Below are 15,157 nucleotides of genomic sequence, written 5' to 3' on the forward strand. Positions count from 1 at the left end.
ATCTGAACGAGTCATTTGTGTCGCCTCTGGAACCATTTTTCCCCTCTCAAATCAGGTTCTCCTGTGTCTTCTAGACAGGGTAATGCATTGGCTTGCGGTACAGAAAACCCAACTATGCTGGGATACCGTGTAACTGCTGTAACTAACTGTACTGTTCTAAGTAACCCTACTGGTGTTTTCAGTAGAAGGCACGTCATCTTTTGCACCCGTCATAGAAGTTTCCTGTGGGAAGGGGGAGGAAAAAAAAAAAGTTAACCTTTGTACCATGTTCCCACAACAAATTAAAACACTGATCAGTTTGGCTGTTTTCAGGGATTTTTCACTTGGGACAGAGTTTTTATTTAATTTTCTGCTGACATTACTATATACAGGCAGTCCCTGGGTTACGAATGTCTGGCTCATATACAGCCTGTAGTTACAAGCCACCCCCCCATAAAGCCTATTATATTAATTCAAGTTATGTACAATGGTTCGTAATAAAACTGCGCTACAGCGGTTCGGCGGCTCGTGATCCTGATGTAGGACAAACATTTCCTTCTTTTCAATCGGACCACGTTGCTGATGTGTCTCGTGTGTTACTGTATTTCGCTTTAATATTTTTGTTCATACCCTCCTAACCATGGCACCACAGCCTAAATGTGATGCAAGTGATGGCGACACAAAGAAAAACGATCACAACTAAAGTGAAAGTGGAGATAATAAAGTGATTGGAAATAAAGGTGAAATGTGAAATTTTTTTTTTATACCTACACTCTCCCCCCTTTCTCTATTATAAATACTGTAGTTATGATTATATCATTACATTGTATTACTGTATTGTTACATTAAAGATGTTTTAGTGTATCCGGAAGCGTTTCTTTTTTATGCAAAGAAAGTTACACAATATACTAAGAAATATTTGACTGACGTTAGACACAAACTGTACCTAACTGTTCCAATTTATGTACAAATCCGACTTAAAGACAGGCTGAGGAACGGAACTCGTCGGTAATCCGGGGGACTGCCTGTACAGAGTTTACATGGCATTGCCAGTAAATTCTAAGACTGGCCACTATGTGGCAGTTTAATGGTATCACAGCTGAAATGCTCCAACAACTATCGTGACAACAGTGCCACACGCTGGCCAGTCTCAGAACTTACTCGCCGTACCGCATACAAGTAGTTTGCTGCTCCTCATATAGCCGGCTGGTTTTACCAGCTCTGCTCTAAAAAAGTTCCCTTTCCCCTTTCTGTTCTTACGTGTCATTGTTTTACTCCATAAACTAACCCATCTCACTAGTAGCTTCCCGATGCAGGAGACAGAGCAGCTGGTAATGAAGCTGCTGCAAAATGTGGCTCTTTTCAACTCCTCTCACATATAAAAGCAACTTCCACAGTACCTGCGCTGCCGATGCCGCTTCCTGCTCCTCCGTTGTGCTCTTTCTGCCTGTATCCACTAGTCCTAACGACTGCAGCCTGGAAAAGATCAATGTCAAAAGACAGGCGTACAGTATAGCTCTACCGTAAGGACTTCAAAACTGCCAGCACGTCAGAAATACTTCCACGCAACATTCTCATATCGGGTTACAGATTCGATATGCGCGCTCCGGAGGTCACTGCGTCTGCAATAAAAGCAGGTCTGTATCATATGATAGTATTTATAAAGGCAAATGTGGCACCTCTGCTGCTGATGGCCACAGAAAGCTTCCACAGTTTCTGATTCTTTCCTCCAAAAGACCTGTTAAAACAAATGTCCATTTTGAAACAGCAGCACACACAATGCGCTCGTATCGGTTATCGTTGGGTGACCACATTTCCTTCTTAGCTCAAAAGTACCCATCTCCCCTCCCGCGTTATTCAGTATCCTGACATTTTCCTGGATCATTTTCTCTCATCTGCAATATTCAGTGTGGCATGATAAACTCAGATCACATTTGAAAAATGCATCAAACAGCTGTGTGACAGAGGCAGATGCAATGCATTGTGGGAAGCAAGTACCCACGCTGTCGGTTACTGTCTGGATCTCTACCATCTCACGTACTTGTGTTTTGCACCACTGGGCTTTTAATTTTATAATCACATTTTTAAATGCGACATATGTTCTTCCTCAAGCTAGTCCATGCACACTATGGCACTACATTTATTTTATAAAATCTCAGCTTAAAATTTAAACTAAACAAAAGCTTAAATATAACGTTAATTGCTATTCTGTTTTAGCGTGTTACACAACATTTTCCTCGTGATATTCGGCGTTATTTAGGGGTGAGCTTGGGAAGGGCTTGGAACAAACTGGAATTTTTCCCAGTAAGAATTAACGGGAAAAGAAATGTCATCCAGTTTTCCAGTATTTAGTCTGTTTTCAGTTATGAATTAGGACTGGACAATGAAATTAGTAATTGGTGGCCTTTCTATGCACTAGCCGTTACCTGCTGAAAGATTCTACACCAGAGTTACTGTCCTCAAATGGGTCTGGTCATCCAAAATTTAAAAAAAAAAAAAAAAAGTGAAAATGAATGGTAAATATGCATCTTCACAGACTTAGCAAAGTTTGGACACAGACCACAGTTTCTTTCTCAATCTCCTTCAGGGACTGACAGTCCTGCTCCAGGTTGTACAGCTCATTGACCACCGTGTCCTGGAACTTCTCGAGGTGCATCAGCCTGAGAGTGGACACAAGTACACGGTCACTTGGCCATTTCTGTGACGCGAGGCTGATCTTAGAGGGTCAAGTTCAACCCCCGTGATCGGCATCTTTCGTGCTCCTTAAGGACTGTCGAAACGAGCGGGGTGGCGCGTTTTACCTGTTCTTGTGCACAGAGCCCAGCAGAGACGTCACGTGTTTCTGACAGTCCGAGAGCGTCTCCAGGGATCGGGTTTCTATTTTCTTATGCCTGGACTAAGAGATCAGGGTGCTATTCAACGAAGAAACGTGCAGTGACATTACCTGACATTCTCCTACTTTACTGGAAAATCGTGCAATAGTCCAGAGAAAGACGAGTCAGTTTTTTGTGGCACAGTCCATATGGTTGTAAATAATGTTCTAATACCATGTTACAGCAACAGTGCATAAATTCTCCCTCTATCACACCCCCCTGTGATGCACCCAGCCCTTGTACCAGGGTCCCGTACAAAGAAGAACCACATCGCCTTATGAAAATATCCTTTTCGTACAGCTGGTTACCCTTCATGTGGTCATTTTATTTCAAAAACAGCTATTCTGGGCTACAGCTTTTATCAGAGCTTTTGGGACGGAGGTACACGGGGTCTCGAGCCCAGAAGGTACCTGACATTACTAGAAATAGACCAGTTCACTGTGGATTTGTATAGTCTCAAATTAAATATTTGATCTAATCTGTCAAAATTTCACCCCTTTTAAGTGCTTGTGCGATACTTTGGGGCTTCTGCGGGGTAGCGGCATTGACCTCTCCGCTCATGTTGGCTTTGGTGCAGGTCAGGCGGGAGCCGTTACCGCAAAGTACTCGTTCAGCTGTTTTCTGAAGGACTGAAAGGCAGCGATGACCCCGGCGTCCGTCTCCGTTTCGGACTCTGACTCCTCCATCAGCAGCTTGGCCATCCTCTCTGGACGGGAAAAGGGGGACAAACTACTCCGAACACGTTTTTAAACGGCAGCAATAAGATTGTCGGACTGCGACGGGCACCATTTACGCAGCTTATTCCGTTACGCCTGCGAGGCTTTCGGCTTAGCGGTCGTCTACGTTGCTCGAAATTCGAGCTTTTACGTGCGCTTGAATGTAAATGAACAAAAACCAAATTCAGATTTACGCCTGAGCTTCCTGGCAGCACGAGAGGCTCTCGTGACCCACCGAGGCCTTTCCCAAAACCGCGAAAGGGCCGGAAGGGGGCCAAGTGGGCCGGTAATCCAGCCACAGTGGGGCAATTGTGGTGTTCGGTGGCTGGAGAGGCCAGCCTGGCATGCAGCCACATTGCAGGAGAACGGAACTCAAGAAAGGAAAAGTTCGATACGAATTAAACCCCCCCCAGACAGAAAAGATTGATCAATCCGAAAAATGCTCACGAAATCCGTCGGCGATTACGCTGGAAGGTGCAAATGATAATCAAACACAAGCTGTTCACGCACACTGTAGTGGTGTACTCTTACTGCATTTAACCTGATCGTTACGGGGAATCCAATCCGAACTCCAAATTAGCGGCAGACGGAGCTAGAAAAAGACGGCCGTTGAGCGAGCCGTGACGGCCTACCCCCGGGGGAGCGCCATCGTTTCGCTTCCGCTCCTGGAGGTGGAAGATCTTCCTCCTGCGCGTCCTGCCATTTCTCCGAGCCGAGGCCTGAATCGGGGCCTGAGCAGGACGAGGAGGGATGGGATGGTGACAGCTCCACACAACGTTTCCAATGCTTCTCAGGCTGTATACATTTTGCATTATAGATTGCACTCATCTATAATTCGTAGGCTGCTTTTGCAAGAAGTCATACCTGTTGCAGGATACGGTAACTCACCTGTCGTTTCTTGTTTCCTTTTCTTTGCTAAAGGAAGCAGCGGCAACTTGACACTGGAATGTCCCTGGGGGGGCGCATTTCAACCAATATTATAATGAACATCAGAGCTTACACTATGGACCTAGGGGGTCAAGTCCAGTGGGATTTTATACGAGGCAGGCAGACAGTGACCCCCACCCCCATTCAACTCACTGTCCTCAATGAACCCATTTAGCTCACATTCTGACTCGTTGTGCTATAAGAACTGGGTTCTCCAGGACACCCTTCATGTAGTAACCTTGACGAGCAGAATTTTTAATTGCATTTCATTTTTGCCCCCATTTTGATTTGCTGTAAATGTAAATTACCCTGAAGACGAGCCAAAAACCAGAAGGAGTCATGTAAACCAACACAGAGCATCTTTTGTATAATATTGTATGGTCTATACCATTCACTTGCAAAGAAAAGATGGAAAGGTTAGAGGTGTCCTCCAAAGGATCTGAGGAATCGAAAAATTTCCAATCAACCACAACGATGCAAAGGGAACGATAAAAAAAAATAATACCGAGAAGATGCAGCAGCGGTGGAAAGATGTGCAGAGATAGCAACATTCAAAGTACATTAGAGGACAGCTATTCAAAGCAGCCTTTGGTATCGCAAGTGGAGCACAGAACACTTTGTAGGAGCTCTACGTGGCCGTCAAGAACTGACCTTGACTGGAGGGCACTTGGCACAAATGGTAAGTAATGTAAACCACAGGCTGGCAAAGGAAGTGTTTTACAGGCATTATGTTGAGAGCTGAAGGTACCTCAGCACGACGGAGATCATCATCATCATCATCATCATCTCTGATGAATACAGAATCGTCCAGCTCCATCTCCACAGCAGGCTCTGAAAGAAAGCGGCGGACAACATGACGGTGACCTAAGACTGGAGGCCCAACACCGGAGACCCGACAGGCCAGTGGAAGCCCTGCGGATTTTGAGGGGATCCAAAGACCAGAGCGGATTGTAAGCAGCCCTCGCCAGGCCCTTCCTGACGAGTCCCGTTCTGGATTTCCCCTGGTGCCGCGACACCTTCGGACCGAAGGCGGAAGATGACAGTTACCCATGTCAGTACGGTGCTTCCTGTGTCATACGGCTCTGCTGACTGTTGCCAGTGCAGCTTTTTTCTTCCTCTGTATTTGTTAGAACCTGAGCCCATAGGTCACTTTTTTTTTTTTTTTTTTAAATTGTTTTATTCTTAAGGAGCTACAGATCTAATGAAAACCATCATTCCATCCATTTTACATCTCTACAGATAAACTTACAGCACCTGCATCTTTTCCTTCATCCGTTCGAGGTGTAATAAGCGAGTATTCCAAGCTGGGCTGTCTGAGATGAGGGAAAGGCTTTTCTTTGCTTCTGCTTTGCTCCCCTTCCACCGGCTTGGGAGTTGAGTGCTGATGACAAATACATTGGCTTTTAAAGTGCTGACACTGTGATTAGTTCTTCGATAGCTGATCTCAGTGAAGTTTACGAAGGAACAATTGACCAAAACCGAAGCATTTCTTTCAACAACTAGACCTACGTAGCATATCTGACAGATACACGTATTTTCTGGCATCGAGGATTTTACAGGAAGAATCGTTACCATGACGACGTGAGACTCTTCGGCGCTGCTGCTCGAGGACAGGGGAAGAACTTAAAGGGGAGGAGCAAAAACAAAAATACATCATTCCATTTCGTCACTCAGCAACATATTCGATGGATGATCGATCGGTGACTTTTATGGCTATTTCACACCGAACGTCATCTTACTTTTCAGCTTGGCTTTGACTTTGGGCTTCTTCCTGGTGTAGTCGGCCCTCATGAGGCTCCTCTGATGGAGGCTCTCGCTCTCCCCACGTTGTGTTGGGCTGCTCTCAGTCTCAGACTGCCAAATCTGAAATGAACGTCATCGTTTTTTCCCCATTTTCTGTTCTCTCGTCAGATACCGAATCTGGAGTAGCTTCCAGTAGGTTCACCTTATGGGATTCTTTCGGTTTGGGTGCAGCTTGACTGGAACTTGCAGACCTGAGTCAAGAGATGAACTAACATCACAACCGTGCGGTGCTATAAAGCAATGTGATAAAAATGAAAGCGATATCATTCGAGGTCCTCGTCACATGAGGGTCCAGAAGTCGGAGCGCATGTACACACACACACACACACACACACACACACACACACACACACACACTAAACGCACAACAGCAGCATGATCGCACCCCATCGAAGAAGACGACTGACTGAAAATTCTTGCTTTTGCCCTTGCCACCTAAGAGAAAAGAGGAGAGAAGAATGAGTAGACACCTTATGAGCGTCGAGAAAGGGATCCAACACCCAGACGACCCATCGCTGACGGCCGTCAATCATTTTCACACATTCGGCACTGACCTGGTACCTCCTCAAAGCTGCCATGAATGGCATACAGTTTTCCTTCCTGATATGTGACAAGCCTTTACAAACGGCATGCAGTGTCTCAGATACCGCAACTTTAACCTGGAGTAGTTGAGGGATTTGCTGGTTCACACAGTTTAGGAAAACTGCCGTTATCGTTAAAGTAGTGGATGTTCTGCACTTGCCAAAGCTCTTACCCAAACCCGTATTATGTGGCGTGAATAAACAGGTATAAATTAATCTGGTCACCAAAGCCAATTTTGCCCTGCATATGCTGTGTGCGCTACATAGGAAACGTGTTTGGAACGCGTTCCCCAACTTCCCACACGGTCGACAACATGAGAAACCGCTGTGCGTCACTGGGTGCGTTACGCAGTCCCATAATCCTCGGGAAAGCAAGGAGCCAACCTCAGTGTCGGAATGGTCGTTCAGATGAAATACATCAGGCTCTTCCCTGGAGGAAACACACGCACAAAGGAAAACCAATAAATAATAGAAACAATTCGAAAGTGCGGTGTGAAGCGGGAGAACAAATTTACTCACTGTGGAGACCTTTCTCCTTTAGTCTCCTGCAAATTAAATGTACCGTAAATCTTTTCAGCCAAAACAGACAACACAATGACATTTCAAATATGAACTGTCGTGATAACCAAAATATTACAGCGTCAAATTGCCCTTTGCCAATCAATCAGTTCATAGCAGCTGAAAAGTAAAATTCATACATCGTCTCAAGTTAAAGTTCAGTACTTACATCCACGGCTTCCTCAGACACTGAACTGGAGGCTCTGAAAAAGTGTACAGGAGCACTTATGACGAAAGTTAAAAGTTTAAGTACACGTCATCCTCTGGCTAAATTATCTCCAGACAACACACACATTTTGCAAAGGCAAACCTGGCTGGTTTAGCTTTATGACCATTTCCAGGATCTGAAATAGAGGGAGGAGGGAGAAAAGGAGGGGAAAAAAAAAAAAAAAAAAAAATAAATATATATATCTATCACATATGCACAAATCCTCTGGGTATGCCCACAAACAGTGACCATTTGAAACAACATGTGAATAAAATGATCACCACCTAAAGTGGCCCTGGTCAACTCTGCCTGTCTCTCAGTCTGTGCAGGTTCCTGAAGGGGGGGGCAAAAAATGATTAATATTCCAATTTACCAGAAAATCAGCCAGGAATTAAAACCGCTATGGAATTAAAAACCGGAAAATGGCACCACAAAGCATCACAACATGGAGTCTTGGATGTTTCTACTCTTCACACAGCTGAATTTATTTTTAAGAAAAAAAAAAAAAAAAAAATTAAATCTATGGAAAAAGGTACGTTACGAGGTGCAGCACTTCTCCAAACACTTTCTTGGCAGCGTTCTCTATATCACAGTGCTTTTCGAAAAATATTCGGACTGTTCTTCCTTTTATTTTGCAGTGAGTGACGGGAAGATTCATTTGAACAGCCAGAACTTTCTTTTCATCTCTTTCTGCAAAAAGAAAGAGGAGACAACCCCCCCCCCCCGCCACACACACACACACAGCTTAACATTCAGAAAAGTAGCAAACTGAATTTTCTATATTATTTTTTTTTTTTTTAAAAATAAAATAAATTTCAACACATTTCAGCAAAAAGTTAAAAGGATATTTAAGTTTAAAAATATTTTTAAAACTTAATAGCATTTTGCTTCGGAAGAAATTGGCAAGTGAACAAAAGACAGATGTTCCACTTACCCAAGACAGCGTATCCGTCGACAGAAACCTTTGGCAAGTTGATGGATTCCCAAAGTGCTCCCTGCACCCCGACAGAAAGCCAAGAGCACCTTCACCTGTCAGAAACGCTCCCCAACTGGACAACTCCTTGGGAGTGACCATCAACTCAAGCCTGTCCTCCCCTCTCAACATATTGAGGCCATAACCAAGTCACCCGCAGGATCCGCCCTCGTCTCCCAACACACTCTGCACAGCTCCCGGTCCAGACCATGGTCGCATCCCACCTGGATTACTGTAACTCTCCTGCCTGGTCTTCTGGCCTCTGCCATCAAACCTCTCCAGGTGATACAGGGTACCGCAGTACAAGTTGTATTTGACCTGCCGAAGCGTTTTCCCATGTGTCCCCCCTGAACGTTACAGCGAAAGGACTAAATTTTCTATCCGAACATTATTGTGTGTTTTCAGGGTGACCTGATAACACCTCTCAGGGTAAATAATGTCACCATGGAGGAGTCATCATTCGATGCTACTAAAGGCAAGTGTTACCCTGCACATACACAGTACGGGGAAATTTACTGTATCAGCGCACGTGAACCGCAGCCATCATCATCATCATCAAGAAACATCCACATGAAAGCAGAATTATGATACTCATCATCCTACCTCTGGGTCATTCACAAAAAAACTGATACAGGACGTGCCGAGGTTGAAATCTATCCAGAACTTGTCCAGGTTGTCGTCCTTCGGCTTGAATAACTACAACGCAAAACCGCACGATTGAACAAAAGCAGAGAAAAATATTTTATATGGGGCTTCAGCTATGAGTACAGATTCCACTTCATACGTTTTGTCATAATGAACGCCAAACATACTTATGTCGGAATGGCAAAGAGCACAGGAGCGCTTACCTCCGTAGTGTCCAGAAACACTTGGATGCAGGGAAATGTGAACACCCTGTGGAAAGAAACTGCTTTAAAAATCACCGCAATTAATGTAATTAATGGACAAATACATATGGCGGTAGCTCAACCATCGCTGTTTTTTTTTTTTTTTTTAAACCATGTTACAGGATGCTCCTATTACGTGATGCCTTACAGCTCATCGCTCTCAAATTTGGATTTTAGTTTGCAAATTGTCAGAGAAATTTTTGAAGCTACATCAGTTAATATAAATGATACTGGGACATGTGAATGTTATATTATACTTAAGAATTTAATAATACGGTGGCACAGCCACTAGTGCTGCTGTCTCACAGCGCCTGGGTGGTGCGAGAGGACATGGGTTCGAGCCTCACTCAGTCTGTGTGGAGTTTACATGTTCTCCCCGACTGTGTGGGTTTCCTCTGGGTGCTCTGGTTTCCTCCCACACTCCAAAGACATACTGTTCAGGTTCCCCCATAGTGTGTGAGTGACAGAGAGAGAGTGTGTGTGTTCCACTGATGTATGGATGAGTGACCCAGTGTAAGTAGTGTATCTAGCAGTCTAAGTCACCGCGATAAATAAGGTGTGTGGGCTGATAACACGACACAGAGTTCAGTGGAAGTCGCTTTGGACAAAAGCGTCTAATAAATGAAGTATGGTAAACATACGAAAAATTCATGTTACAGTTTTTCTAAACAAATTCTCTAGAAAAACACACACAAAAAACCACTAACCCCCTCCCAGGAAAAAAAAAAAAAAAATCCCACATACCTTCTCTCATCTCCAAAGTAGCTGTTAACTTCATTAAGAAATTGTCTGCAGTCCTTTTCAAAAAGGTAACCAGATGTTTCAGCGCATCAGAAACTGAAGGCATCCTATATGATTCTTAATTTTAAACATGGCACAAAAGGAATTAAAGGACCGTCACAAACTGCGGCAAAGTGGGTGCGGGACACTCACCGTCTCAAACTCCGGATCGTTTATGGCTTTGAAGGAGTCTGCAAAGCACCTGATGGGGAACCACTTGTAGACGAGCTCCTCGCGACACTTCCGGGTGGTCATGCGGCACAGGGCCTCGGAGACGGCCACCTGCATTTCGTAGTCTCGCGGTGCGGACCCCAGAGCAGATGCCAGTTATTCCCGGTGTCGCCCTTCTCGCCCTTCCACCCACTGACACCCATCGACATCTAACCGTGCTGGGTCTGGATCAGCCCTTTACTCAAACGCTATTACAACTTGGAGAAGTTATCGGGGTTCCCAAAGTGCTCCCAGCATTCCTCCCAGCATCCCAAGACTGGAGGTGAACCCTTGAGCAAACCCAGCTCTCATTCCCCTTCTAATTCTCCTAAACAGCAGCACAGCAGTAACTACACTGACCATCAATACCTAAAACATGGTAATTAGCAGGCAACATGGATACATGACTCCAAAACAAAGACCACAACTTACCACCAACCTCTAGAATCACTTTAGCAAATTCTTCTCTGAAAAAGACAACAGAACCAACAGAGCGGAAGCGACGTTATCAGTATACGCAGTAAAGTACTGTAAAAAGGCAGGTTTTACACTGTGGAACTTCCCACACTCGGCCACTTGGGGGTGGTCGTATTCCAGAGGTTCCTCTGCCTTTGTCCCATGTCACTGCACGACTGCAGCGAATTCTCCTCGTGGAGAACAACATTGGATAAAGTGAACATTCGCTCCGCTGATACAATGACTGACGAGAGCAGAAACTTACAGGAGCAAACAGTGATCGACAGAAAGACTGAGCTTCTTTCTCTCCTCTTTTGTTGATCGGTCAAGGATTGAATTGATGGTTCTGATAGCCTAGACAGAAGGGGAGGGGGGGAGGAAAAAAAAAAAAAAACCAACATACCACCATACATCCTGTGAAACAAAGAGCTTTAAACTGATCCCGATTTTTTAAAAATTATTCCTTGTTAAGTGTGTGCATATAAGCACATAGACATATACATACACACACTGTACATAATCCTGTTCATTTACATTTATTTAGCAGACTTCCAATGAACTCTATGTAGTGCTATCAGCCCACACACCTTATCCACTGCGGTGACTTACACTGCTAGATACACTACTTACACTGGGTCACTCACCCATACATCAGTGGAACACACACACACACACACACACACACACTCACACACTATGGGTGAACCCAAACAGCATGTGTTTGGACTGTGGGAGGAAACCAGAGCACCCAAAGGAAACCTACACAGGGAGAACATACAAATTCCACACAGACTGAGCAGGGATCGAACACACGTCCTTTCATACCACCCAGGCGCTGTGAGACAGAAGCGCTACTCGCTGTGCCACCGTGCCACCTATACGAAACAAAATCTATTCCACTGATGCGCGGAACTGTCTCACCTCCAGCCGAAGGCCAAAGGAGATGTCAGTGTCTGTAACAAGAATCCCAAATCGCAGCAGGAATATATCCTGGATCTGACGCTTCCCTGTCGTACCACAATCCAGAATACGGTAGGGGAAAAAAAGTTACACACACAAATGGTACTAATGCAAAAATAAGAAAACACGACAAAAACTCACTGTGAAATTTTAATAAACGTTACATATATTCATTTAGCAAATGCTTCTCCAAAGTGATGTGCGTCTCAGAACACCACAAAGAGCGCATCACAGTAAGAAGAGAGGTTTTGATGCAAATGTGATTCTAGAGAACAGTGAATTTGTCACAACCCACCATATGAACCAGTGTACATGTCAGGCGTAGCTGCATAAAGGTTTTTCTATTATTCTATGACTTCTAATCACAAAGCTATTAAAGAAACATTTCCACGCTTATCATATGCTGAAGAAATCAGCAGAGAAGCGAGTGGGGGAAATTCACCTTCAGAACTGGTCCGGCATATACTCTAAAGGGACAGAGAGAGAACATTTTGACCCGAAATTACATGAAAAAACATCAGAACCAACCGTCCAGCAATGTGCTCAGAAACTCACCATAGAAATATCATAGAACTCCTCGATCAGGTTTGGTAGACCTTTAGAGTACCTCAAAGCCTCCATCTTTAGAAACTCCGTGGCTCTTTCGAACCACACCAGCATGTGCATTCCGCAAAAGCAAAGGTACAGTAAAAGTATTAAGTGCATGACATAACGCACAAGCATCTTTGTGATGAGCGCATGTGAGATGCGGTAGAAAAGAAAGGACACCTATCTTCATCACGAGGCCTTGCTGAACAAAGGAGCGGATGAGGTCTTCGTCACTTTCGCACAGAGTGTCGAGGGCTCTCAAAAGCAGGAAGATGTTGTGGAATTCATTTTTGTCAAGTTCCTGCGACAGATATTTACATAAATGGCTCAGCGACTAAATACAAGGAAACTACACACACACACACACACACACACACACACAGTCTGAAACCGCTTGTCACAAGCAGGATCTCTGCAAACCGGAGCCTAACTCAGCAACGCAGGGCGTGGGGCTAGAGGGGGTGGGAACACACCCAGGATGGGATGCCAGTCCATTGCAAGGCACCCCAAGCAGAGCTCAAACCCCAGACCTGCCGGAGAGCGGGTCCCGGCCCAACCCACTGCACCCCCGTGCCCCCGCTCTACAGAAATATTATTTCCCTCAATATTAAAAGTATATTACAGTTACCTGCTAATACACAGAATATCACAAACAATCCATCCCAAAGTTGCTTAAATGTGTTGAGTAAATCATAGATCACATAAATGATACATTTATTTAAATAAGACTGGGGCAAACTTTTTCATACAATTTTTTTTTTTTTTTTTTTTACCTTACTAGTTATTTTGTCCAGCCTGTTCATCAAAGACTTTGAATTTTTTTCTCCAAGAAGAGCAGCACCAATTTTTGCTGTACTTTTAGCAGCAAACGCTTCCTCTATAAGCGCTTCCAGCTGTAATAAATCATGCAGTAAGTAATAAAAGTCAGCATCATGGATCATGTAAAAGTGTTACCTTATGTAAAACAATTAACAGTGTAAACAGCAATTATACACTAAGATTAATCGGGGAGTCCATTTTATTCGGGGGTGTAACACGACACAGGTCCGAAGAAACGCGTTTTAAAAATCAGTGAATTAACACGCAGGGACCAGGGTTCGACAGGTGCGCGCGCGCGGAAAACCGAAACTAAGCAACAGTCTCAGTCCTTCTCGCAAGACCAAGAGAAGAGAGCAAAAGAGGAAAAAGCGAGGAATAAACGTGTGAACTTGGACTTACGGCCATAACTTTTTATGCGGTCGCCTCGTGCCAAGCGCGTCTCATCGCCGGTCGCGCGCGCGCTCACAGGTGACTCTAATGAGCACACCTGGCTGGGGCCCCAGGCTTGGGGGCCGCGCGCTCTCGCTCATATGTAAATTAGGACGCGTCCTCACGGTGAAGAACGAAGGGTTTGCGGTTCCCTGCGCTCATCGTCGTCTCTCTCTCGGCGCCGCGTTTCCACTTTAATATCGCAAGATCACTAATTCATAACATAATCATAGTCACTCAAAGTGTGAGAACGCGTTCACCTGCGCTTCGTCCCCTTTACCTCGGCCAAGGGGCAGCGTTGACACGAACGGGAGTCCGGTACGAGTGACCGCTCCTGCTCAAACCGAAGCAGGTGACGCTGACGTCACAGCTGCTGCCGCTCGGGGCTCTTCAGTTTCAGCCCAGGTGTATGTACAGTATGTATGTATGCTATTAAAATCAATAGTAGGCGAGAACCGGAACAATGAATACGTGCAGAGTGTGTTTGCAGAGGAAGACCCCCGGCAACAGGTGTGTAGAAGGATCCTGAGATTGACAGACACGGATGCTGCTGCTACCTGGGAGGCGTGTGCTGTTGGTAGCAGGAGACCGGACACACACATGCACACGTTGTGCGTCTTCCCTGGTGCATCTCTTGTCCCGTAGCATGGCATCCTCTAGCAAGCATGCCTCATATAATAATGAACCAGGGGGGTGAGACACCCGTAATGCTGGTACCAGGTTACGGTGACACCTGGAGAAAAGACTTGTGGGCCTTGACAGATTACCTGGACCTTTGAATAATCAGCTGGCTGCACCTCCAGGGCATGACACAGCAATGTCTGGGAGACTGATACTATATAGTTTATTCGGTGTATATCTTTTCGACCAGAATTGCAGGCTTTATCCACTTTATCCACAATATTACTTTGAAACAATGATGCCATACATTTTAATACGTGTCCCATTGATACTGACATAGTGTGCTCTTAACCGCTTCAGGACAGCGATGAAATATGTCATCTGAGCCGAAATGGGTCGAGGGTGTGAGAGAATGCAGTCGGTAACAAAACTGTCAATTTTGAAGCACCTGTTACGGGATGAGTAAAAAACAGAAACCCTGAGTGGAACGGATAACAGCCTTATGTGGAACTTTCATACACATTTACCATGTATTCATTTATCTGACTTACACTCTTAAGATGCTTGTAATCATTCACCCATTTATACAGTTGGTAATTTTAGTGAAGCAATTCACATTTATTCATTTAGCTGATTGTTTTCTCCAAAGCAATTTATAATGTGAAGCTTCTTACACTTATTCACCTATTTATGCAAGTGGTCATTTTTTCTGGACAGGGGACTCAAACCTGCAACTTTTGGCTCCAAAGGCAGCTACTCTAACTACTACAGTATAGCTGTTCCTATAAT

The 15,157-nt window shown here is 44.7% G+C and overlaps 1 protein-coding gene across 1 annotated transcript; it reads right to left on the minus strand.

Annotated features, from left to right (window-relative positions):
- Positions 1 to 36: 36 nt before the first annotated feature.
- Positions 37 to 13,780, minus strand: sycp2l (synaptonemal complex protein 2-like). The gene is made up of 33 exons (XM_029246465.1): positions 13,718 to 13,780; positions 13,273 to 13,392; positions 12,684 to 12,800; positions 12,467 to 12,571; positions 12,354 to 12,378; positions 11,873 to 11,958; positions 11,217 to 11,305; positions 10,928 to 10,962; positions 10,439 to 10,581; positions 10,250 to 10,302; positions 9,467 to 9,512; positions 9,222 to 9,314; positions 8,580 to 8,640; positions 8,187 to 8,335; positions 7,930 to 7,978; positions 7,748 to 7,781; positions 7,607 to 7,640; positions 7,399 to 7,424; positions 6,853 to 7,309; positions 6,684 to 6,733; positions 6,441 to 6,489; positions 6,235 to 6,358; positions 6,068 to 6,117; positions 5,745 to 5,876; positions 5,252 to 5,326; positions 4,457 to 4,520; positions 4,201 to 4,299; positions 3,449 to 3,558; positions 2,781 to 2,875; positions 2,540 to 2,639; positions 1,659 to 1,717; positions 1,380 to 1,455; positions 37 to 222 (listed from the first exon to the last, which is right to left on the minus strand). The coding sequence occupies exons 1-33, from the start codon at positions 13,721 to 13,723 to the stop codon at positions 157 to 159; spliced, it is 2,877 nt and encodes a 958-aa protein (XP_029102298.1). The 5' UTR covers positions 13,724 to 13,780; the 3' UTR covers positions 37 to 156.
- Positions 13,781 to 15,157: the final 1,377 nt, after the last annotated feature.

This window comes from Scleropages formosus, chromosome 19 (assembly GCF_900964775.1).
Source record: "Scleropages formosus chromosome 19, fSclFor1.1, whole genome shotgun sequence".
NCBI classification, from domain to species: Eukaryota; Metazoa; Chordata; class Actinopteri; order Osteoglossiformes; family Osteoglossidae; genus Scleropages; species Scleropages formosus.

What these genes read in the sequence shown, in the direction of transcription:
- sycp2l (XM_029246465.1), bottom strand. An exon ending in ACGATCCGGAGTTTGAGACG is followed by an intron (nt 10,303 to 10,438) that starts GTGAGTGTCCCG and finishes CTTTTTGAAAAG; the next exon opens with GACTGCAGACAATTTCTTAA. An exon ending in TACTTTGGAGATGAGAGAAG is followed by an intron (nt 9,513 to 10,249) that starts GTATGTGGGATT and finishes TTCTTTCCACAG; the next exon opens with GGTGTTCACATTTCCCTGCA.